The 25,132-nt window shown below is 53.0% G+C and overlaps 2 protein-coding genes across 8 annotated transcripts; one reads left to right on the top strand and one right to left on the bottom strand.

Annotated features, from left to right (window-relative positions):
• Positions 1-229: 229 nt before the first annotated feature.
• ICMT (isoprenylcysteine carboxyl methyltransferase) lies at positions 230-13,640 on the bottom strand. Of its 6 annotated transcripts, none has more exons than XR_014780214.1 (7): positions 13,302-13,639; positions 12,174-12,262; positions 11,161-11,330; positions 10,232-10,449; positions 7,582-7,752; positions 6,592-7,447; positions 230-4,459 (listed from the first exon to the last, which is right to left on the bottom strand). XR_014780214.1 is itself a non-coding variant. In XM_084786903.1 (7 exons), exons 1-6 carry the CDS (start codon positions 13,494-13,496, stop codon positions 6,623-6,625), a joined length of 930 nt encoding a protein of 309 aa, XP_084643029.1. In that variant the 5' UTR covers positions 13,497-13,640; the 3' UTR covers positions 230-4,459; positions 6,592-6,622. The 6 variants fall into 6 exon arrangements, 4 of the variants coding, with proteins under 4 accessions (XP_084643029.1, XP_084643028.1, XP_084643030.1 ...); XR_014780215.1 differs by having other exon boundaries at positions 230-6,709; positions 6,845-7,447; XM_084786903.1 differs by having other exon boundaries at positions 6,592-6,709; positions 13,302-13,640.
• Positions 13,641-13,790: 150 nt separating this feature from the next.
• On the top strand, positions 13,791-24,776 carry HES3 (hes family bHLH transcription factor 3). Of its 2 annotated transcripts, XM_084786910.1 has the most exons (5): positions 13,859-13,978; positions 21,555-22,737; positions 22,860-22,955; positions 23,036-23,117; positions 23,530-24,776. In XM_084786910.1, the coding sequence occupies exons 2-5, from the start codon at positions 22,678-22,680 to the stop codon at positions 23,868-23,870; spliced, it is 579 nt and encodes a 192-aa protein (XP_084643036.1). In that variant the 5' UTR covers positions 13,859-13,978; positions 21,555-22,677; the 3' UTR covers positions 23,871-24,776. The 2 variants fall into 2 exon arrangements, with proteins under 2 accessions (XP_084643037.1, XP_084643036.1); XM_084786911.1 differs by lacking the exon at positions 21,555-22,737 and having other exon boundaries at positions 13,791-13,978.
• The last annotated feature ends 356 nt before the right edge of the window (positions 24,777-25,132 follow it).

Below are 25,132 nucleotides of genomic sequence, written 5' to 3'. Positions count from 1 at the left end.
GTAACTATAGCAACACTGCAGTTGTGCAGTAGCAATGAAACAGTGTTATAGTGGGTCACCACAACAACAGGGACTGGATTCAAGGTCGCAGCATCGAGAAGGCTGAGAGAGCCACTGTGCTCAAGAGTCAAGAAGACAAAATACATGTGATTTGATGTGAGTGGTGAATCCTCATCTAGACACGAAGATCACGTGTCCTTCTACATCCTGCAGTCACACTTGTTCATAGTGAAATCAAATACAGTTTTATTTAAGAATTAGAAATAATCAGTATCTGTGAAAGAAAATTCCATTTAATATATTTAAATAAACATTTCTGTATGTAAAAAGAAGAGTACAGTAATTACTCCGTAATACTCCTTCCTTACAATGGGTCAGACAAGCTGCCTGGCTCAGGCTGAGTGAGAGGCAAGGCTCACAGCCGTGCAGCTGCCCACCTTCTGGAAGGCTGAGGGCTCTAACCTGGCCGCCACTGTAAAGCGGAGCTAGCTAAGGCAGGGGGACAGTGCAGAGGAAGGACAGGGCTCACTGTTTGGAGGAGGCGACCCTAGGAGCTATGGCTGAGCCCTCAGGGACCGAACGCTAAAGCGTGGCTTCCCTGATACAGCAGGCCCCAAGTTAGCAACTACGAGGAAGAGTGAACACGGGTGTGCACCGGGTCCAAGCAGCAGCTCCCACCCGGGACACTGCTATTAGCTCTCTGCCCTGCTGGAGGCTCAGCGTTCAGCGAACTGCCTGCCTGCAGCAGCTGCTTCCTGCCCCATGGCTGCCAAGCAGCCCTTCTCCTGTAGGTGCCCTCATCCTTCTGAAGCCTTCAAGTAGGAAATCAATCTCCTGGCAGTTCCTTAATCTGTGGAAACCCCGGGACACGAGGGCTTCTGTTATACCTGAAAACCCTCCTTAGCTGGATTCTCTGCCGCCTCCCAAGTCTTGCCCTTAGGCAGTTCACATTCCCTGCTGAGTTGCTGACTTCCACCTTGGGAACGTCAGGAAGGCAGACTGTTCCGCCAACACCCACACCCCTGGAATTACTCTTTTGAGGAGCACACCTCACCTCTCCGGGGTACAATGCAGCATCTCACTGAGCGATCTCACAGCCTGGGCTCCCCCTCTCCTGGCCTGCTCTAAGCTGAGCTTCCTGGCCTCGGGCAGGTGACATCAAATGACAACATTCAGCTTTACCACCCACAATGCCAAGGGCTGTCATTAGCTGCTCTCATTCATCAGAAAGACAACTTCATGGCCCTCAAGGGGATGGAGGCTGGAGCCAGCCCAGCTTAGATGCACTGGAACGAGCTCAGTGCAACTGCCAAGAATCCATCTCCTGTGTACAGCCTGGGGAGTGCAGTGGGCTTCAGGAGGTGTGGTCTGGCTCCGCTCATATTTCAAAACTGAGTATTGATGTTCTACCACAGACATTCCTGGACAGCTGGATAACGGCCAACAGCCATGGCTAATGCAAGCTCTGCAGGACTCAGGTCCTGAGTGCTGGCATCTCGTAAGCCAACTGGCCTCACACAGTAACTGGCAAACCCGGAAGCCTCTTTGGTATATATAACAACAGAAAGTTAAGCCATGAAATCTAAAAATAAATTATTTATGAGCTGGCAAAATGCTTCTTGAACATATATTAGCTATCTTTAGTTAACCCATCGAGTGTTGTGGAATCTAGGATCTTATTGTGATCCCACTGTGAACTGTAGAAACCTGTCTTTGATCCCATTCTGATCCCTGAGATTGTGAACTGTAAAAGCCTGTCTTTTGTTTGGTGCAGTTGAGCCCTACCACACACCATTAACCCAAGAGCTTTCTGCACACAGACAGGATTAACCCTAGGTCAAGAGGCGGAGCAAGAAACCAGCTGACAGGATTGAAGAGTAGGCGGGACTTTGAGTTGAGGGGTGTTTTAGACAGTGTGTAGAAGGAGGGGGGCTTCAGCTCTGGAGCTCCTGAGTTTCCTGGCTTTTTCTTCTTGGGCTGTCAGCTGAGCTAGTGAGCCTTTTGGGCCTTTTCCATCAGGACGTGAGCCGAGTAAGGTGGTCAGCTGGGTGCTTTCTCTGCCTCTCTGAGCTAGAGGGTTTTTACTCCATCAACTGGCTCCTGAGACTTTATTGGTAAAACAGAACGTTTGGCATTTTCATTTAAAACATTTCCCAACATGGGCTAGCATCTGGAACTGACCCAACATGGCGTCTGGGCGCAAGGTTAAGTTCTCCAAGAACCTGCTGTGTATGAAGCTCACACAGAGGGGCCTGGACTGGAGGAGGCGAAGATGACCAGTGTGACAAGCACTGCTCCATGGATTTGCCAGCGTTCTAGGAGAGAGAGAGGGTCCCATCATAGAACAGAGCTTCTCCCTATGCAAGGAGCTTCTCTATGGAAGGATGTCGCTCAGATGATTTGATGCAGAAGCTGAGAAGCCAATGCTTTGGATGAATTCTGAGAACAAAGCTGGGGCTGATGAGACAGTGGTGTCGATGTGTCGGGTGGAGAAATGGCAAGAAGACACGAGGCTTTGGTGGGAACGAGTGCGAAAAGGTTTGCCAAGAAGAGGGACCAAGCCAATTATGAAGATGATGAAAACGGAAATATAAAACCCATTAAGACCAAGATGTTCTTAAAGCCCCAAGACTAAAACAGAGACACAGCGGATGTCTGTGGGCACAGCGTGGTCTGAGCTCATCCTGGTGGCGTCTGTGGTGGTTAATACTCTTACTCTCTGTAAGGAAACGCGTTAAGTTTGGAAATGTGCTGTTCTTGAGACATGTGTAATGGATGTTGCACATCCTTTTTACGGCATTCTTCAGGAGATTCAAATGTGTAGGCACAAGGTGCAGATTTTTTACCTGATTCTGTGTGTACACACAGAGCACTCCATTTATTGTCCTGGAGTGACTGTTGTAAACTAGTTATTGCCATTGTTTAAGCTGCCCTGATACTTACATTTTACTTATTGGATCATGTCAAGCCAACTCATACATGCAGTTTGGAGCCAAGTGTTTGAGAACTTTCCGGAAGTGACTCATCGGGAACAGGAGTGTTTGCACGCTGTCAGGTCTTTCTCATTTACAGTAGTGTGGGCTTTGTTTATTTAAGGCAGTCAATTGGGTCATTTTTCTAAAGTTCTGTAATAAACATCTGTTTTCATTTTTAAACAAAGTTTTACCAGGACAGTAATGGAGAGACAGGTTGCAGAGACAGAACTCAGGTGAAGACAGAACCAGAATGAACCAGAAAATGAGAAGAAGCCAGAAGAATTAAAGCAGATTGCTGAGCTAGTTTGAGGTTAAACAGAGTAATTCTGGGTCGAGACAGAAGCCAGATTAAGTCAGCTGGGAGAAGAGTCTGAGCCCGAACAGCTGCGTTGAATCAGCCAGCCCAGAGCTCAGAAAGAACCAGTAAGGGTGAGTTTATTAGCAGTAAGTGTCAGAGGCTAAAAACATTCTAGGCCCAGGTTAGATTGTACAGAGGCTAGAAGCTTCCAGTTTCTTTTACATATGGCGTTCAACGAAGTTGGTAAGAAACCTAACATGATTTAAGAAGAAAGCCCACACCTGACAGAAAGCTTCAGAGGAGAAACCCGCCTGGCATCATCTCCAGAGGAAGATTCAGTTCTTCCCAGATGCCCAGATGCAAGGAAAGACGCAGGAGCCTCTGTTAGTAAGCCACCCCAAAAGGCAATTTTAATTATACAGACAGACTTTTCCTGCACTAAGAGTGGGAGACTCCATTTCCATTCCCTTGAGAACAAGGGGGGAGTTGAGGGGACAGAAGCACTACTTGAAAAAGCCATTGCATCACGCATTGCACCTGTGACCACCGGAGTAGACCCCTCTCTACTGTCAAGTGCAATCTCTTTTATTTTTCCTCTCCAAAAAAGTTGAAAAACGACTGTCCAATAAGAAAAAAAAAATAGCTATGATAATACGAAGACACGAGACAGAGGAACTAAGAGAACAGAAAATGTTTAATTGTGAACCTACGGCACCTAATGCCATGGAGCTGGGCGTGTGAGCCCGCCTACAGGCCAGCTTGTGGGTGGATTCATAAAGATCTAGCTGTAGCTTGAGAAACAGAAAGGGGAGATCAGCTAATAGACACAGGACTGTAAACTGGGTGGGGTGGCCCAGCATTCAGGGATGCAGAGACAGGCAGATCTCTGTGAATTTAAGGACAGCCACGGCTATACAGAGAAACCCTGTCTCGGGAGGGAGGCAGGGGGATGCTTCCAAACGAAAGTCCCAACTCAAGGGAGAGACACAGAAAGACAGCAGTGCCGAGGATGCAGGAAGCCGACCGTTTGCATGGAGACAGCTCAACAGACCGGCTGAGGAGGGGCAGATAGCTCACTAGACTGGCAGTCTGGAAAACCTTGATGCTGAAGGACAGATGACCAGGACAGCAGTTATGGAGGACCATCGCACCAATGGCTGAGTGGATCTTCGTAAGGACATTCAGCCTGTTAAGAGTGTGAGAGTGACAACTGTTTCTACTGTAAAATGTAAACTGTGTACAATTCGTAGCTTAAACAGGAGGGGGAAGTTGTAGAGGAATGTTAATTTAGAACATGCTGTTCTGGCAAGAGATGATATCCAAAGATCTTCTAGGTTGGTGTGATCCAGCCGGAATATAGACACACCTTTAATCCAGGAGACAGAGGCAAACAAATCTGAGTTCAAGGCCAGCCTGGTATAGAGCAAGTATCAGGTAAAGAAAAGCTTAGGTCCAGGCATGGTGGTATAGGCCTTTATAGCCAAACGAAGTTTAAGTTAGTTTGTAGAAGGAAATACAATGTTGAAAGTGATGTCTAATTGAGTGGCAGCCAACCCAGAGCTCAGAAAGAACAAGAAAAGGTGCCGGGTGTGGTGGCACACGCCTGTAATCCCAGCACTCGGGAGGATTGCTGTGAGTTCCAGGCCAGCCTGGTTTACAAAGCAAGCCCAGGACAGCCAAGGCTACACAAGGAAACCCTGTCTCAAGAAACAAACAAAAAAACAAAAAAAAGAAAAGAAAAGAAAAGAAAAAGAAAAAAGAAAAAAGAAAAGGTGATCTAAGAAAGAAAAGGCGATCTTAGTAGGCAGTACGTCTCAGAGGCTGAGAACATTCTAGGCCAAGGTAAAGGAAATAATAAGCCTCCCAGACAATTGAGCCAGAAGAATAAGTTTCTTTTACAATTGAGCTCATCTCAGGAACACATCTGACACTGTGCCAAGTCCCCTACACCCTGTGAGGCAGGAGCTACAGGCCCCGCTTTACTGATGGGGAGGCCCTAGCCCACAAGGCTGTGTTGGTGCTCTGGCCACTCCGCCACCACACAGAGCAGTAATGAAGCCTGCGGGCTGGCCCGATCACACTGCTAGCCTCCCTGGCTTACTGAGTTGACCAGGGCACAAGTCTTTGAGGTGCAGAACTAATGTGAGGGACACCTCCCTGCTGAATCACCTGCCTACTATGGCAAGAACAGGCTCCCAATCCTTCAACACAGTACTAACCGTGCACTTGACTAGTCCTGGTCTGACGAGGTCTCGCGATTATCTGGATATTGAGCACTCATTCCATCAGTATTAACCTTAACCGCTCTCTTGGCCAGACCACACCCTCCTTCACCGTTTCCTTCAGTTGACGGGCCTGAGTATAGGACAGATCTGTAGACTCCCCTGTATCTCCTTCCACCAGCCACACATGCCCACCACCTCTGCTGAGAAAGCACCACCCCAGCAGCACTGCACCGATCCTGCGTTGAGCCAGTCAACCAGTGAAACATTTCCCTGCTGGCTGCACTGTTGTGATGTAGTTCCCAATGATGTCAACACTGCCACTGCCAACACCAAGTCGCAGTACACCACCCACTTTGTGGACTGGAGACCCGCTGGCTTCCAGATTGGCATTAATTGCCAACCCCACACCATGGTACCCTGGTAGAGACCTAGCCTAGGTCCAGCAAGTGGCCAGCAAGATTGCCAACACCATCATGGTCACTGTTGGGGTCTGGGCTTGCCTGAGCTGATATTTACCAAGTGTGCTTCTGTGCACTGGTGGCTTATGGAGGGGTGGAGGGCTTCTGGGGCCCAGGAGGACAGCCCGGTATTCAGGAGTACTAAGTGTCCTTTCCTTTCAACCCTGCCATGTGTCAGTTAAGTCTCTGCTTAGTGGTAGAGAGGAAAAGGAGTGAAGGACAGTTTGTCTCGAGTCTGAGCGGACCTGGCTGCTGCACAGAGCACTGTGAGGCTAATGTGGACTCGGCTGGAGACAGCAAGGAAGGCAGGGTGCGCTGATCCGCTCCACTCCACCCTGGGACATGGCTATTGTCAGCACTGAGTGTGCTAGTGACACACACTGAAATGTGCAGAGCAGATTCTTCATCCACTTGTGTTCATGCCTGCCTGCAGGAGAGTTAAACAAGACCCTTCTACACCTCAAAGTGGACGCTTTAGGGAAAACAAAACCCCACGTCTGGAAGGACCTGACACCAAGCCCTAGTCCAGCCCAGGGTTGATCAGGGTCACACCTCTTAAAGCTTTGATGCTCAACATTAAAAAAAAAAAAAGCCAGATGCTCTCCCAGACCTGCAGAACAAAGATGCCAACAGACCTCAAGAAGGCTGCTCTACTGCAAACCGTCGTTAGGAGTCAATTTGCCTCAACTCGCAGGTGCATGGGCTATGCTGGAACCCTCTGGAAAACACTTGAAGCAGCAGAAGAGGAGCTTCCTTTGAAAGAACACAGGGAACAAATTTGACAGAATCACATTGCAACACAAAAACAGAAAAAGCAAGCTATGATAAACTGAGAATAAAAACCCCAAATACATGGAGGGCAGTATTTTTCAGCATTAGCTCAGGTACCTGGTAAGCACTTCCTTAGGGAACAGAAGGGCCGAGGCCAGGCCAGCTGGAGACCCCGGGGCCTACATTTTCAGCCCAGGGGCAAAGCCTCTCAAGGCTGCAGGGCACTCTGAGGGTCGTGCTGCCTGCAGCCAAATAAAAGCTTTAGTGAGAAATGTCAAGGCAAGGAGCAGTGTGCCTTTGCGTCTACACTGCTATTTCGTTTTTAGAACTTGTGTGCACATATGAGTAAATGTATGATGAGCCGAAGTGTAGAAGTCTTTAGCGTTAATACAGATGTTCATGCGGCGATGGCAGACAAAGGGTAAAGCTGTGCTGTGCGCTGGATTAAGTTAAGCGTTTCCATGTACTTTTTAATGCTGCTGTTCGGCAACTCTGAGCACACCCTCAGTGGGATAAGTGCTGCAAAGGGCAGTGTCCACCTCTCCGGAGGACACTCTGGTCTGAGGTCCTCACGCTGCCAGCAGGAAAAGGGCACCAGTGAGCGGCGCATGGCTCCTCCTCCATTGCTGTCTCCCTCCCTCAGTACGAGCCCCTGGAGACCCTGCTGCACTGCGTCCTTTGGTCCTGAGGCCTCCTGACCATTAGGTCCTGGGTGACATTCTGAGGAGTAATTAGTGATATATAAAACGGTTAAGAAACTCTTTCTGTGGTGGCAACTGGAAGCAGTTTTGTCCCAGGCAGCGCAGGGCCCGAGGCTCCCCGGTCCCACAGGGCCCTCTCGGTCATAGCTCCACCTTGACGCCCTTTATGAAGGGCAGGCCCGTGGGCACCCTCTTCTTATACGCCAAGTATTCCTCTCCAAAGAAGTGAATCAGCGACATCTCCTCCTCTTCTGTGCGGTCACGAAAGAAGCGCCACACCGTCAGGGCATAGACCACGCCACAGATGGGGTTACACAGCATCACCTGGCCAAGGAAGCACAAGACGCCCCAGGTCAGAGCAGCCCGATGCCCAAGGGCCCTCTCCCCACAGCACTTCTTGCTGTTGTCCGGAAGGCCCTTGCAGCACTGGGTGCTTCCGAGAGCCGCCCGCACTGCTGCGCCTTCTCTGCTATCTCTGTCACTCTCTTCAGTGAGAACTCAGTTAAGTGCAAGACAAACTCTAGGGTTTCATCACGGGTAACACACGCCCCTGCCTGCACTCAAGTGTGCACTGCCTGATGTGGGAGCTCACGCTGGTGTCCCTGTCCTCCCCAACGCCTCCCTGCCCACCCGCACACACCTGCTTGCCTGGGACCTTTGCTTCCTCCCCTCAAAGCCACATGAAGCAAGGGCTACCACCTGAGCTTCCAATAGATTTATTTCAGACATCACTCTGCTCAGAAAGCAGCAGTGCCCACAGCCAGGAAAGCTGTGCCTCGCTGCCTTTTATATGTGGCTTCCTCTTTTCACAGCCCCCCTCCCTTGCCCAACCTGGTCCTCCGGCCAAAGTCTCTCAAAGCATCCCAGTTCCTAGAAGCTTCCTTTGCTGCAGTGAATACTAGGCACGCCCAACCTCTTCCCACTTCCCTGGACTGTTCACTAAGTACTTGCTGTATTCCTAGCCCCATGCTAGGCCACTCAACCTTAAGGCAAACTTTGACTCTGCAGCATTATTCCCACACGACTGTCCTGGCTTTGGAGGCCTCAGTGCGCAGGCCTGGCCCACCTGGCAGCACACAGTCTGTGCCATCACACCTCGCAGATGTGTGCAGCTTTCTGGGTAGTATTAATGGCAGATTTGTTTTTCTCTCCCTCTGCCCCCAGAGACAGGGTTTTACTGTGTAGCCTTGGCTATCCTGGATTCACTTTGTAGACCAGGCTGGCCTCATACTCACAGAGATCCACCTGCCTCTGCCTCCTGAGTGCTGGGATTAAAGGCGTGTGACACCACACCCAGCTGATAGATTTCTACTGAGTTGGGGACTCAATTTTCAGTGCATCATCAGCACCATTCCAAACATTTACATGAAAAAAAGTGTCTGGTGTAAGTACTGTTGCAGTTAAGCTTACTTCTACACATCTATGCATGCGCGCACACACCCATGCACGCACGCACACCCATGCAGGCAAGCACCTGCACCAGGGCACAATGTAGAAAATACCTACAATACGAAAAAGTATGAAGAACTCTTCAGCTCGGAAGTGCTTACACACATAGAGCACGCATGGCCAATCACACTCATGGGCTCCTACCACTGTGTCCCCAGAGCTGTGACTGCCAGTGGAGCATGTGACAGGTCTCAGAAACACAAAGCTGGAGAGATGGCTCAGTGTTTGAGAGCACTTTCTGCTTTTCAAGAGGACCTGGGTTCAATTCCCAGCACCCACATGGCAGCTCACCACTGTCTGTAGCTCTAAGAGCAGACACCCTCACACAGACATACATGCAGGCTAAACACCACTGCACATAAAATAAAAATAATTTAAGAAAAGAAAAGAAATACTAGAGTCACCTGCCCTTCCCACAGCATTATGGGTCACCAGAATCCCCATGGCCCATGGCCCACTGAAGATGTCTCGGGGCCCCAGGTGATCCTCCCACGGCTCTGCTCTCTGGCCAAGCTGTTCTAGAACTAAGTATAGCACCCAGAGCAGTGGCCAGAAGACAAGGGTTTGGGCGGCACCAGACAGAGCAGCGCCCACAGCTCTCATTAACCCGCAGGACCTTGGCCTCATTTAGACCTATTTTCTGATGGAAATCCACTGAGCCACCACAGGGTGGCTGAGCACACCCTCCCAAAGCCAGCCTTCCCTCGCCAAGGTGCTCCAGATCCAAGTGGGAGCTGCAGAAAGGGGCCCAAAGCAGGGGAGCAAGGCAGCACTGGCACCAGGGTGGGCAGTCCTAGCAGCCGCCCTCCCTCCCGGGGCCTGGCCTGTGTCTGCCCCCACTTCTCCCTCCCTGGGAGGCACTCTGGGCCTACCTGCTCTTTTCCTACAGCCCCATCCCAGCAGGTGGCTGGCCTCTGCACGCCTGGCAGCTGCAAGACTTACCACTTACCTGTCTGGGGTTTTCCTTTTAAAGAATAAATTGTCCTCAAGTTTAAAACAAGCAAAGAAACTAGTTAACCCCAAACAATGCCCAGATCTTACCTCTAAAACACCAGGGAACTAAATTAGGTCCCAGCTTCTACCAGCCACCAGCTGAAACTTGCTGGAGCACAGGCTGGGTAAGCAACCTGGTACACACTCAAAGCACTTTAAGTGCTTACTTAGAAATGGTGAGTTTTATGGTGCGCTAACTACACTTCAATTTAAGAAATGTAAAAAAGTCAAGTGGCCTTGATAGGAGGGGTACAAGTTCAAAGTCAGCTTGGGCTACACAGCAAGACCCTTTGTCAAGATACCAAAAAGAAAGAAACTTAGGCAACGTCACAGGAAACCAGTGTCAACTCTGGCACTATACCTGAGTTCCAATACTCCAGTAGAACCACCCCACATAGGAGGGGTGCCGGAACCACGCATACACGCCACTTGTCACCAGAGTGTGGCTGTCTGACTTTTCACTCTGTACCACATGGTTGAAATTGGAGCCGGCTGTAAACATGGCAGCTTTCCTCAGGCATTCTCCGAAGACGACCATCAGCAGCCCAGTGGCACTGAGCCAGGTGATCTGCTTCAGTTCTGCAGAAACAGACATGAGGGACAAAGAGGGAATGGGGACACTGGGGTGTTGACCATCCCTTCAGTGTTTGAAATGAACCTATTTCCCTAAAGAGACAAACACCAGAAAATACCCCATGGGCAAGTAGCTTCTGTCACATTAAAACACCCCAACCCCAGCAACACAGTTTCCTATCTCAAGTGCCAACAAGGCAACTGTAAGCAGCGGGTGGTCCCTGCCTGGGCTCAGGGGCTCTGTTCAGTCACATGTTCTTCTCTGAGAGAAGCAGAGACAGGTTCCAATTTCCAAAGTCAGTCCTAAGACCCACATCAGGTTTCTGGGGAAGTTTGATTTAAGTGTGCTCCCAATACAGAAGTCTTTATAATAAAACCTTGTAAAATTCCCATGTTACAGAGAAGTATTCAGGCCCAAACTTCATCTAGTTCAATGGCAAGGTCAGGATCATAGCCAGCAAGGTGGGGCTGTTTTGGGTGGCGCCCTGCGTTATGCAAGGCTTACAACGAAAGGCCCACGCTGTCCTGGATTCAAAATCCAGAAGCAGAATTCTCCAGCGAGTGGAGTCTGCCCTTTATAAATAGCTTAGGGGGAGGAGAGGGCTGGGGAGAGCTGCTCAGGGGAGATTAGTCCAGAAAGGTGAGCCAATGTCACTCTCCTCAGCCTGCAAGGGAGGCACCCTCTCTCCCACAGTGAGGGAATTAGGGCACACCAACCTGGCCAAAAGATGTTCTCAAGTGTGAACTCTATCCAAGAAGAAAGAGCAGCCACTGTGTACTCCAGACTGTGGTTCAGGAGGAAGGAGTCCAAGGACAGACTTTTGGGATTATTGACAGCTGTCACTAAGTACTCAGAATAGTGGAATAGTGACAGCGAGCACACGTACCTAATTAAAGACAAAAAGAAAGAGGTAGGCCAGGCAAGAGGACCAGGTTAGGCAAGAGCACAGCTCTGGGTCTGCGGGACGGTCCCTACCCATCATGCGGCCTGCCATCACCCGCCTGAGTGACACCAGGCACACATGCCACTCACTCCCTCTCTGGCTTGCAAAAGTGGGTTCAGCGGTGCTGTCATGTTTCTGAATGTCACAGACAAAACTAAAAAAATCTCCGTAGGTGAAGGAGAAACTATGGTTCCTTTTAATATGACAATTTCACATCTTAACATGAAAGGGGGGGGTTATCAACAAAGTAGTGACGCATGTTGGAAACAAAATTCAACAAAACTCAAATTCCAGCAAAGGAGGATTAGATGGCTCAGCATACTGATGACAGGAGGTAAAGCTCTTTACCTTGAAGCCACGATTCATATCCAAGTCAGAGGCTAGAAGGCTCAAGGGACTGAACTCATAGTGTAGGGGGAAATCCTACACTGGCTGTGGGGGAGGCACTAGCCGGGACCTAATAGAAACCGAGATGGAAAAGGCTTAGAAGACACCGGAAGGCTTGCCCCTTCCCATCACCGCGGGCCTGCACCCCTTCAGGGAAGGGCTCATCAGAGCAGCTTGGGGTGATGGAGACACGCTTCATCCACCACGGGATCCACTGACATGCACAATGTGTTCAGCAGACTGAGATGTGGGAACTCAGAGGAGGCAGGAGGCTGCTTCTTCAGAATCCTAGCCAGCCCGCTGTTCTATGGGAGCCCAGACAGGGATGAGGAGAGGCCCCTACTCCCCCACTACTGTTGACCCTCACCTCAACACCATCACTCCCAAAGTCTTTCTTACCAGCCAAAGTGATTCCAAGAGGACTGGCTGAAACTTAGCAGCACACCGCAGCCAAACACAAAGCCGAGGAAACAGGCTCGGATGGCTATCTGAAACACATCCCCAAAAAGCCGCAGTCACCAGGTGTTCCATTGTCAGAGCCCACAGCCAGACTCAGACTGTCCTGGATTAGCAAGGCCCTCAGAGAAGAGTCCACTCACTCAAGAGATAAAGAGGGACGGCTTGGTTTCAAATCCTGCTCAGCAAGTTACTTAAATAGGATTTTACCCATCTACGCCACGGGAATAACAACAGTATTGCATTTTTAGGGCAGCATAGCGGGCTCACCAAGCAAAACACCTAAGAATAACCAATCTTAACAGCCATAGTAATAATTATTGTTACTGATAGCAAAAACAGGGCCATCTATAGAAAAAAACTGTTTAAGCCCTGTTTATGGCTGATACTCCCATGTCAACGACTCTAATGAGAACGCTCGAACTCCGTGCCCAGTCACCTCTGTGAAGTTGGGGCGTTTGACCAGCAGGTAAAACACCACACCTGACATCACATAAACTAAAAACCCGTGGGTTAGCTCGCTTACTTCCCACTTGACGTGCCTCCGCCGAAGCTGCTGATGGACAGGAAATGCAACTGACACCCAAAGCTAGAAGTGGGTCCCTCCTGCGACCTCAACTTATGGTTGAGATACAAGCCCGTGGGAGGCATCCCGTAACGCGGGGCGGGGGTAAACCCACCACCGCCGGTTTCTTTAACGCACTCCCTCTAGACTAGCTCCCACCCGTACTCCCCGCCGGCCCCGTCCCTGTGCCCTGTCCATCGACCCAGCCCTGCCTGTCGGATCCTAGTCCCCGCCTGGTCCGTCCCTGAGCCCTGTGTCCAGTGCACCCGGCCCGCCCTGGCCCATCGCAGCCAGCTCGGTCCTGCCCGGTCCTCACCTACTCCGCCCACCCTGCCCCCGCCCGGTCCCGGTCCCGGTCCCCCCGTCAGTCCCTGGTCCCGGTTTGGGGTCCAGGTCTCCGGGTCCATCTTGTCTGTCCCGCCCCGTCCCTGGTCCGTGTCCCTGCCAACCGGTCCACCCGTGCCGCCCGCCCGCCCGCCCGCGGTCCCTCCGCACCCGACCCGCACCTGGTAGCGCGGCGGCCGGTAGAGCAGCAGCAGCAGCGCGTTGAGCCCGGCCACGTAAAGCGCCAGCCCGGTGCGGCCCTGCAGGCCGGCGCGCGTGAGCAGCGGCAGGGCGAGCACCGAGGCGCCCAGGAGGAAGGTAGCGAGGCTGAGGCGCGCCTCGGAGCCCGGCGGAACCCGCGCCGCGCAGCCCGCCATGGCGCAGGGCGGCGGAAGAGCCGGCGGCGGACTAGAGGGCCGGAGCGCCGACGGTAGCCGGGGAAACCCGAGGGCCGCGCCTGCGCACTCTGCCGCCGACGCCGGCGCGGGAAGGGCAGGTGCCCGGAGCTGCGCGCTGCCGGCGAGCTCTCGCGAGAATGCCGCCGCGCACGGCTGAGGTCTGGAATTTGGAGCGAGCGACCCCGCCCACCAGGCCACGCCCCGCAAGCCACGCCCCGCCGCCTCGGGACCACCTGACGTCAGCACAGGGCGGTGCTTCAGCCCGGAAGTGGCCTCGTCGCCCTGTAGAAGTTCGCCCCGAGTCTAGAGCCCAGGAGACAACCGAGCAGAAGCGACCCCTCGTTGGCACCTGGGCGCGCCTTCGTGGCGTGGCCTCCCTGAAACGGAATCACCCCTCCTCACCAAGTGGGAATACTGGTTTTTACAGGCAGCGTGCCCAACTTTGGGGGAAGAAGCGTAACGTGAGTGATACCTTTAGGTGTCAACATTCTGCAAGATTTTTATTGACCGGAATAGTGTGTGTGCGCGTGTGCGTGTGAGTGTGTGTTTTCCATATTGCCTATAATAAAGATGTTAGTGTTAAGATCGGAAGTTCTTCACTTTTTGCCATTTTATTTGGTTTTTTAAGTTTTTTTTTATTTATTATTTATACAGTATTCTGCCCCATGTACACCTGCACACCAGAAGAGGGCACCAGATCTCATTATAGATGGTTGTGAGCCACCATGTGGTTGCTAGGAATTGAACTCAGGACCTTTTGGAAGAACGGACAATGCTCTTAACCTCTGAGCCGTCTCTCCAGCCCCCTCTTGTCATTTTAAATCTATATAGCATCTGTACACATGTATGAGGCACAACACAATGAGGGTTTGACCCGGCTGGAATCCAGCTTGTCAAGATCCACCTGCCTCTGCTTTGATAGATCTGGGATGGATGGCACGGACTACACGCCCAGCCTTGCTTTGCTTTTGAGACGGTATCCCTGTGTAGGCCAGGACAGCTTCAAACTCTCAGATATCTAGAAGACATCGCCCTTGAAACTTCCACTCCCCAGCCTCTGCATTACACCCCCAGGCCGTGGTGTGGATCCTGGAGTTGGTTTGGTGGGTTTGGTTTGAGTCCAGGGAAGAGGGCCGCAGCACGGGGAAGTGCATGGCCGACCTTAGGAACTGGCGATGTTTGCTCCTGGAAATGAGGACACCATTGAGCGAGCAAGAGCTGGTGCTGGATTTAAAAAGCAGAGGCAGGAAGGAGCAAGCCTAAGCAGGGCGGGAGACCGGCCCCGGGGAAGCTAAAGGTGGGCTGCTGTGGCGTGTCCTGCACAGGAACGCGTCAGCAGCAAGTCTTGTCAGGAGCCTTGATGTATGGGCGATGGGGAACCCAGGCTAAAGTGCTCAGCATCTTGGTGATAGGTAACTTCTGTGAGCCTTGTCTTCCTGTAAAATGGAGTCCTGGTTTCACTGTCTTGGACTGACAGTTATCTGGTGTCCTGCTTAGCCTTAACTGTCACATTGGCAGAGCCTAACATCGTCATCTGAAAAGAGTAGGCTTCATCGAGGAGTTGGGCTGTGGGCATGCCTGTGAGGGAGCAATCTCGACGGAGCTGTGGGCTGGGCGGCACCGTTCTTGGTCAGGTCTTCCTGGGCTGTCTAAGAAAGCTCCGCACGGGCAAGGGAGCCAGCCACCGAGCAGCCCCAACCTCTGTGGCTTCTGCTGAGCTCCTGTTTGAGTTCTGACCCTGACTGTTCTTGGTGATAGAGGTGTTCCCAGAAGAGTAAAGCTAGAATAATCTAGAAAGCCCTGGGCCGTGTTGAGATGGTGTTTGGGGCACATTTGTGAAAGTGAAGTGATAGGAACTAGAAACAGATTTGATGGTTGGAGATGAAACCCCCGCGGGGCACATACACACCAAATAAGGCGTTCTAGTCTTCCTTCCATTGCTGTGGTAAAATGCTGACCGAAAGGGACTCAGAGTCCATCACTGAGAGAAGTCAGGGCAGGAAGAAACGCTGCTTCCAGGCTGGCTCACCTGCTCCTCCTCGGCTAGCTTTCTCTTACAGTCCGGGATCCCCTGCCTGAGGAATGCTGCCCCCCCCCCCCGCCCCCAGGCATGCCCAGTTTGCTTTAGGCAAGTCCTCAATTGGGCGTTCTTCTCAGATAACTAGGCTGTGTCAATCTGACACTGAAAGGGAAGCAGGACACAAAGGTGACAGCTGCAGCTCCATACTAGAAGGAGGCCTGGGCTGAGACAGAAGTCTGGGCTACTGTCCGGTTTCCCATGGCCTCCCCAGACTCAGGACCTCTCCCCTGCACCAGGACACAGCATAAGCCACTAGAGGGGCCTGTTGCCCGTCACTTCAGGGAGGGTCTTGAGCCCGGGACACAAAACCCTCTCTGGCTGAGGCAGGCCCCTTCATCCGCCTTTTCTGGCCCTGAGCTTTTGATCGCCACTCTTAGGCACCGAGCAAAGGGTAACCTGAGCAACTCTCTTCTGCCTATGACCTCCCCTGAGGCCTCAGTCCTTCTTCATCCCTGACCTAGAGGTGGGAGAAAGGAAAAGATGTCCTCCGCCAGATGGGGCTACACTCCGGGGGGTGGGACCCTTAGGAATTGCTAAAGCTGTCTGGATGCGGAACTCATAGTGCAGTGAGGAAGGACAGGGGCAAGCAGACAAACGTATCACATCTGGCCATGTGCACCCCCAGAGAAACAGTCACACAGAACATGCACACAACCAGGGGACACAGTTTCAGACAGTGCCTATAGCCACAGAAGCAAGTACACCCAGGGAGCGCACACAACCTGAGATACAGTCACATTTGGAGAGCGCATACACCCGGGGAAACAGCCGCACGCGCAGCACACATACATCCAGATACATAGCCACACACAAAGAGCGTGTATACCCAAGGAAACGGTTATACACAGAGAGCACATATACCCACGAGGAGCATACGCAGACCAGGAAAACAGTCACGCAGAGGGGCACACAGCCTTTTCTTGGAGGAGAGGGAAGCAGTCTGATCAATGGGGCTCAGTTGTGTAGGCAGAGGAGGCAACAGACCTGACAACAGTCAGAAAGAAAGGGGGAAATGCCCAGCTCTGCGACGGATCGCTTCCTTTTCTTGAAAATAAGCATTTGAATGTGTTTTGTCCTGGGAGCTTGCAGGCAAGCACAAAAGCAGCTCTTTCTCCAGGGTCTCTCTGCAGCCCATGCCTCCTCTTGTCCTCAGATGCCACCACCACAGGCTGAGGCAGCTTTCCTGCCCAGGGCCCAGCTGGAGAACTCTCTTGTTTTAGACAAGCGTAAGGAAAGTGAAGCTGAGAAGCTGGCAGATCTCGAAGGCTGAGGCTGCATTCGTGGAACAGCAAAGGGCCCCCAACCTTTGTTCTGTGTGAAAAAGGCTCAGTGCACTTAGTGGGGCTGGGGCCATATGCACGCATGTGTCGGTAGCTACAGGAACTTACAGGTATTTCGTGGTCTCGTGGAAGGTTGTTTTTGGTGCCTGGGCACATTGTTTCTGCAAGTGGAACAGAAGGTTCAGGCTGGGGCCAAGCAGTTCTTATGGCTGTTGCCCTGTACAGCCTAACTCGATTCCTCAGGGCCTGAGGCGATTACTGAGTGCTGGGACTAAAGGTGTGCGCCACCATGCCCGGCTTTCCATCTTTTTTTTTTTTTAAAGATTTATTTATTTTATTTATTGCATATGAGTACTTTATCTGCAGAAGAGGGTATCAGATTACATTATAGATGGTTGTGAGCCACCATGTGGTTGCTGGGAATTGAACTCAGGACCTCTGGAAGAGCAGGTGGCGCTCTTAACCACTGAGCCATCTCTCCAGCCCCCATCTTTTGTTTTTTGTTTTTGTTTTTGCTTTTCCAGATAGGGTTTCTCTGTGTAGCCTTGGCTGTCCTGGACTCGCTTTGTAGACCAGGCTGGCCTCAAACTCACAGTGATCCGCCTGCCTCTGCCTCCCGAGTGCTGGGATTAAAGGCATGTACCACCGCTGCCTGGCTTTTTTTTTGTTTTCAGATTTATATTTATTACACACTAAGCTATATGGGCATTTTTTTCTTCTTTTTCGGTTTTTCAAGACAGGGTTTCTCTGTGTAGCCTTGGGATATGGGCATTTTTAAAGATAACACTTGAACCTTGGGGTTGGAGAGATGGCTCAGAGGTTAAGAGCACTGACTGCTCCTCCAGGGGTCCTGAGTTCAATTCCCAGCAACCACATGGTGGCTCACAACCATCTATAATATGATCTGATGCCCTCTTCTGGCCTGCAGGTGTACATGCAGGCAGAGCACTGTATACACAGTAGTAAATAAGTAAAGATAAAAAAAGATAAAAAAAAAAAGATTTGAACCTTGGACCTTTAGATTATATGGCTATATTTTTTTAATTGTGTGTGTGTGCATGCGTGCATGTGAGTGCAAGTGCCAGTGGAGGCCAAAGGCAAGTTGAACCCCCTGGAGTTGGGATTACGTACGGGTGGCTGTGAGCTGTCTTCTGCAAGCTGTCTTTTTTTTTTTTTCCCAGTATGTACTCTTAACCAATGAGCCATCTCTTCAGCCCCCAGAGTTTGGGTTTTTTTGAGACAGGGTTTCTCTGCATAGTCTTGCCTGTCCTGGACTCGCTTTGTAGACCAGGCTGGCCTTGAACTCACAGCGATCCACCTGCCTCTGCCCACCCCCCACCCCCTCCCCCCGAGTGCTGGGGTTAAAGGCGTGCACCGAGTTTTGTTTCTTAAGCAAGAGAGATTATGAAGAGGGGCATAGAACAAGCCCAAGGCAGGTGCACAGACGCACGGACGAGACAGGCATTGATGCTTCACACAGGTACATAAGCAAGCAGCTTATCCTACACACAAAACTCCCAGGGTGGATGTTGGCTTCTGTTCTTTTATCAAAAAGCCTGAAGCCAAGCAGGAGAAAAAGCCCAGGAAGCTCACCTCCCCCTCCTCGGTGATGGATGCCAGAGCAGTCATTTGCAGAGAGCTGTGTAGTGTTGTCGTGTCTCCCCCACCCCCACCCCCACCCCACCCCCGCCACGCCCCAGCTCCTGGTTATTCAAGGCCTCAGGCCTAACCAGAAGTGAGGGTGGCAGGGAGGAGTCTGCCCAACTCAGCTGAGGGTCTCTGCTAGAGAGAGCCCTGTCTCCCCCCCTCCCCCCCCCCACACAAAAGTTTTCTCTCCTCAGGCTCAGGGATGAAAGCACCTCTTTCCAGTCTGGTAAATGGCTCGTGGTTTATGAGCACACCAGCCCAGGGTGCAAAAGTCACACGTGCACAAAAAGGCCGGGTAAATATTTAAAGATTAGAGCCAGCTCAGGGGAGACACAAAAGGCCAGGACAAAGAGCGGGCTCTCTGAATCCACTCTTCTGAGCTGGGCCAGCGTGGTCACTGTTGATGCACTCACTAAAGTCCCAGCCTTTGTCCCCTGAAGGGCCCTTGGCTACTGGGCTATTCCAAGTCTCAACACAGCTGAAGAGGGTTAAACAATTGCAGCCTCTCCAACCCCATCTGGAGACAATCGGCTGAGTCATTTCAAGGCCTTTGCTGTGTCCCTGGTCATTAATTACACACGGCCATCACTTCGTCCTACTTTGAGACACATCTGCAGAGGGCGACAGGCATTTTCTTCCAAGCAGCACCAGCACTGGCAGCAGCAGTCTGTGCCGGGCATAGCCTGGGTTTAAAGCTGGCAGTGCAGGAAGAAAGGGGCTCTCACCCAGGACCCAGCGCTGCCTCCTGGGATGGGAGATGGGACGTTCGTTTGGGAGCTTCAAACCACTTCTTCACCTTGTTTCCAGACCTTTGTGTGCTTTTTGCCAAACTCGAGTGGGAAAGACACAAAGGCACCGGGTCCGTTTTCACACTCAAATCCCTCAGTGGGGTGAGGGTGGGCCGAGAGCCCCCCGGGATTCTACAAGAACCTTTTATTCCTTGAATAAGCAAAGGGGGCCTGGGTTTCCCCTTACTTCTCCCGGGCCTCTGCTCCTTGCCAGGTGCCTCGGGACCCTGAGTGCTAAAGACAGAGAGGGAGCTGGTGACCTATATCCCTGTTTGCATAAGCAGGGTTTCTAAGTTGGTCCGTGACCTTCCGAACAGTCAAAGAGAGAGTACTTTGCTTAGAGAGGACACTGGTGAGCGGCTGTTTCTCCTCACCTCTGGCAAAGCTCTGTCTCCTGGGTGGGTTAGCTTGCATCTCTAACTGCCATCTTTTCCCAAGGCCTTGCTGGATGTAACTTAGTGGGCTGCCCTAGAGGAAGATGCCGTAATGGAAGCTACTGTAGTGTAAAGAAGAGGGCAGTTCCAGAGCTCCGGGGAAAGGGGGTGGGGGTGGGGATGAGGTGGGTCCCTGCCCACCTCACTCAGCCTCAGGAGCGGGAATTGAGAGGTGTTTTGTAGCAATGGAAGAAGGAACAGCAGAGAAGTCCGCACAGGTAGAAAGACCCCTGCCCAAGAGCTGTCCCACAGGAGAGTGGCCTGTTCCATGGATCCTAGCAGAGCGCAACCGCTGAGAATCCGGTCCCGGCGGCCGGGCCTCACTTCCCTCAGCCAAAGGACAACATTGAGAGTTAGTTCATTCTGTGGTCAATTTCCCACTACCTAAGAAACACTTAGCTACCCACGTGAGCGGTCACACCCAGTGCAGGCCGGATCCCGGGGCATAGACTTGTGAGGGTTATGGCCCAGACAGTGCAGGGTACTGGGGTGCGGGCGGGGGCGAGAGAAAGGGAGTTAGTTTATAGTGACCCTAATTCTGGAGAGTGGGCGGGCTCAGTGCCCGGCGCCCCGCGGTGCGCTGGGAAAGTTGTGCACAAAACCATTGGTTTGCTAATGCACAGGACTGAAAGGCGCGGACAGCAGTTTCTAGGGGAAGTATTGTAATTACAAGACAAATTGCCCCACTGCTGGCTCGGCTTGAGAGCGTTGAAGGGTGGAGGGGACCGCCGAGGTGAGGCGCGCGCCCGGCCTCCCTACAGATGTGCGGCAGCTGGAAGCCCGTGCGCCGCGGGGCGCCGGGAGTTTAGCCCGGAGAAGGCGGACGCAGGCGCCGCTTTTTGAGACCAGCACAATGCCCTTAACACTCCGCTGCTCCCTTTGTGCGGAGCCTCCCGCCTGCCGGCCCCGCGGCGCCTTTGTACCGCGCCGCCGCCACCCCTAAAACCTTACCTAACTCGCACGCAGGCTGCCCGGGCCCAGCTATCCCAGGAGCTTTAAAGCTGACCGGCGCGTGCCAGCGCTTGCCTCTAAACTTCAGCCCCATCACCAGCCCAGGATCCAAACGCACCAAGACCTGGCCCACTCTCCCTAAGGCGGGGGAGAAGGGGACCGGAGAACCTTCCAGAGTCTTGGAGTTGTGGTCACCTTTGCCTGGACCTGAAAGGGGGAGGGCGGGACTCGATTCTCCACGCTGCTCGGCGCTTGGGAGCGCAAGGACGAGGCCCGTCAATGCTCAGAGGGAGACAAACTGGTGGGGGTCAGAAAGATGCCCTGCCTGGGGGGCATCTTGACCCAGCAATATCCTCTTAGGCCTCCACCCGCCACCCCCCCCCCATCACTTGGCCACAGAGAATGCTGTAAGACTTGGACCACTTCCTATAGCATGAGAATGCCAGTTCAACAGTCTGACCCCAAACTAAGACCATCAGAGTGCAAGAAAAAAGAACTATCTATGTTTGAACCGAAGAATTATCCTGGAGGCCAGCCTTCTCATCAGTCACAGTCAAATTTCCTTGGTCCAGTGGGTCCTTGGTGGTGGTGGTGCAGATTGCAGCCCTGATGTAGAGCCTAGCCTTCCTGTAGCAGGTGGTCACAGAGCCTCCTTTGCTGTACTTCCTGTGTCCCCATAACATGAGAAATGGAAAAGTGTACAGAAATCTACAGTGTAGTCTGCACTTGCCTCAAAGCTACAGAAGCTACAACTCCAGTCGTGCGCTCAGTCCCTCTCTCTCTCTCTCTCTCTCTCTCTCTCTCTCTCTCTCTCTCTCTCTCTCTGTGTGTGTGTGTGTGTGTGTGTGTGTGTGTAGCCTAGGTTGTCCTTCCTTCTAAAACCAGACTACCCTGGAACTCAGAGATCTGCCTGCCTCTAACTCCTGAGTTCTGTGATTAAAGGCATGTGCCAACACATCTGGCTCAGTTTTCTTTTCTTTTCTTTTTCTTTTTTTTTTTTGTTCTTGAGACAGGGTTTCTCTGTGTAGCCTTGGCTGTCCTGGACTCACTTTGTAGACCATGCTGGCCTCAAACTCACAGCAATCTGCCTGCCTCTGCCTCCTGAGTGCTGGGATTAAAGGCGTGCGCACCATGCCTGGCTCAGTTGTTTTAAGAGACTGGTCCTTCATCAGAGTGACAAGCACAGAAGCCCCGGCCTGGGGGTGGAGTGGTCTGCCTCCCAGTTAGAAGTCTCTATACTGGGTCCTACCAGTCAATGCTCCAGTCTCTGGGTCCTCGGAAGGCGGAGGCCTGTTGTGGCCCTGAGGGCGGGCTGCACGCTTTAATGGGACACATGTTGCTGCAAGGCCCCCACGGCTTTGAGCAACCACAGGCAGAAAATTGCTACATTGTCCTGACATTAGGATGACTAATTCAGCGTCTCAGCGAGGCCAGAGCGTGAAGGGAGCGGAAAAGCATCACTGGCTAGCACTCCTTGCCTCAGCATCTTTATCAGGCCTCAGGACACCTAGGGCATCATCATCATCATCATCATCATCATCAACATCATCTAGGGTGGTCCACAGCTCACAAAGCTCATTGCTATAGCGGTGGGTGGACCACTAGAAGGATTTTGGGTGATAAGCAGCCAGGACTTGACAAGTAGAGACAGTGGTGAGGTTCAGAATCTACAGTAGCTGGCCCAATGATGCCTAGGGGGCCAGGGCTTGGGAAGAGCATACAGACTGGAGTAGTGGTGAGTCAATGAAAAGTTGTCTTTTTTTTTTTTAAACTGGAAAGGAGTCCTGGGGGAGCAGGAAAGCCAGAGGCAGTCTGGGCTGTTGGAAGGGGCCCCATAGAGGGTCAGGAAAACGTCTCTCCTTGCATCCCCTTTCTGTCCCCTCCCCCTCTGAGTTTTCCCAGTTCCTAGAGCCTCATTGACATGTAAACGAGGTACCCTATAAAGGCAGCGCAGCCCACTGCCCGTGCCGACGTCACGCCATGAGCACTGAGCTCTCAGCGAAAGACAGCCCCAGTGGCCCAGCCAGCAGCTTCCGAAAGGTCTGGTGTCCTGAAAGGTGTGGGGTGGAAACCCCTGGGGTGGGAACCTCCTGGGTCAGAGGGAGCGGAGGCCCTCTGGAAAGCTAGGGCCTTCCCTCTAAAAACGGCTGGCTGGCCTTCAGATCTCCAAGCCTCTGATGGAGAAGAAGCGCCGCGCACGCATCAATATGTCACTGGAGCAGCTCAGGTCTCTCCTGGAAAGACACTACTCACACCAGGTAAGGCAGGAGAGGAGGGGGACCGTGGGCCCGCCCCTTCCCCGGCGGCCTGGCAAGAGCGTCTTTCTGTGGCTTGACAGATACGGAAACGCAAGCTGGAGAAGGCTGACATCCTGGAATTGAGTGTCAAGTACATGAAAAGCCTCCAGAATTCATTGCAAGGTAGTGATGTAAGGCCTTGAAGACAGATCTACAGTGTGACACTGGGAGGGGCGTGTGAGAGCCAGCCATGGGGGCTTGGGGCTGGGAATAGTGTGGTTTGCCAGTAAACCCAATCCTTGGGAAGCTGAGGGAGGAGAAGAGTTGGAGACCAGTCTGCAATACAGAGTGTTTACCTGGGGTGGGGGTGGGGGGGTGGGTAGAGAGAACTGGGGGGGGGACAGTCTGCCACCTAGCTGCGGTGGATGTGGGGACGAGCAGCTAAGGCCCATGAGCATAGGTCTGCCCCACTAAGGAGATCATCTTCTCTCTTGCTGTGTTTATGCTTTTTCCCCTCCCTCCCTCCCTCCCTCCCTCCTTCCTTCCTTCCTTCCTTCCTTCCTTCCTTCCTTCCTTCCTTCCTTCCTTCCTCCAGGACCCTGGCCAGTACCCAGTGGGGCGGACAACCCGTCTGGCTGCCGAGGCGGCTTACCTGGAGTGAGCCAGAGGCTTCGGCGGGGAGAGAACGCAGGCGGCCTGCGCTGCCCCCTGGTGGGCGAAGGCAGGGCGGGCAGCACCACGGACAGCGCCAGCCCCTGCCTCCCGGCTGCCTGGGCTCCTGCTCCCGCGGCTCGTGGTTCTCAGCCCCCGCTGTCCCCGCTCCCTCTCCCTGGAAGTCTCCTAGAGTCCTCTGCTGGCGTTGTGGCACCACAACCGGCGTCAAACTGCCGAGCCGAGAGCCCGAGACCCGGGTTTCGCGTGTGGAGGCCCTGGTGAGGCCAAGGCAAGGATTTAGACTCAAGCCCTTCCCCGTCCCCGCCCCCACCCCCTTCACCCCGTCGTCTAGTCTAGGGACGCAGAAACTATTTTTGGTGCACCCATGGTGACTGCAGGGACTCTTGTCAGTAGCCTGGTGGGGCTGCGGGGAAATCCACTTGTGGATGGAGTCTGCACGCCTAGGTGAACTCACCCACTCCAGACAGACCAGTACTCCACGCTTCTGGTGAAGCTGGGAGGGGACGGGTGGGCTGTGCCCCTTTCCCAGGAACCCGAGACTGGCAGTCAGCCCCCTGCCCCCTCTCCAACGCTGCGTCGCGGTGGGAAACGCGGTCGCCAGCGGCGCAGAGCGGACCCCTCGCAGCGAGGAGAATCGCTGCCCCGCCCTGGCCCATTCAGTCTGCCTCGGGCTCTTAGTTCCCACCCGCACAAAGCGCGCCGGGCCCCGCCCCTTCAGCGAGGGGCTCCCATCCTACCCTCACCCAAGAACCCTCTCGCCACCATCGCAACCCATCACCCCCTCTGCGCCCGGCCCACCCTGCGGGCGCGCTCTCCTTGCCCTTGCGGAAATATCTATGGCTGCGGGCCCTGGCAAGGAGCCCTGGCCCCGCCCCTAAGGTGCATTAAGTGCCGCGCACGCACCGCCCAGGTCCTGCCCACTCTGCGTGGCACTGCTGAGAGCTGCGCTTTTTGTGTCCTGCAAAGACCGGTCCCCGGGACGACGTAGTGCCTTCTGAGCCCTAGACTGGAACTAAGCGCCATTTACCATGCGCTGCGACTGTGGTGGGGGAGAGAAATCAGTTTTTCCGCTCCCGGGCTCCTGTCCTGGACCAGCCTGGGGTCCAGTTTGAAATCCCAGCACCTTCTATTACCAACGTACAATTATAAATAAAGACTGGGCGTAAGTACGGAGACTGAGACCTGAGTGCACCACAAATATCAACTACTTAAGGGGTAATTTCAAGTTTGGGGTGGGGGGGGGACTCTTTCCCTGAGGGTAAATATGGTCGTCTATTCAGTATTCTCTGCAACTTGGCTATCCCACCCTAACAGACCCCACACAGCAGGCTCTCTGGAGCAAGAACTAGTGCGGAGGTACCAGCTGTGGCCTTCTCAAAGCGGCCTTTGGTCAGCCAAGTGGGAGAAAAGCCAAGAGTTTTTCTCTGCTACCGCCAGGTGGCGCTCTCACAGAGAGAACCAGAACAAGCAGTTTGAATTCTATAGGGAGGGTGTGTGGGAGGGCGGGAGTGGGGGCGGGGGGG

Source organism: Acomys minous (assembly GCF_964271855.1).
Source record: "Acomys minous genome assembly, chromosome: 6".
NCBI lineage: Eukaryota > Metazoa > Chordata > Mammalia > Rodentia > Muridae > Acomys > Acomys minous.
This window is presented reverse-complemented; position numbering and strand designations above follow the sequence as displayed.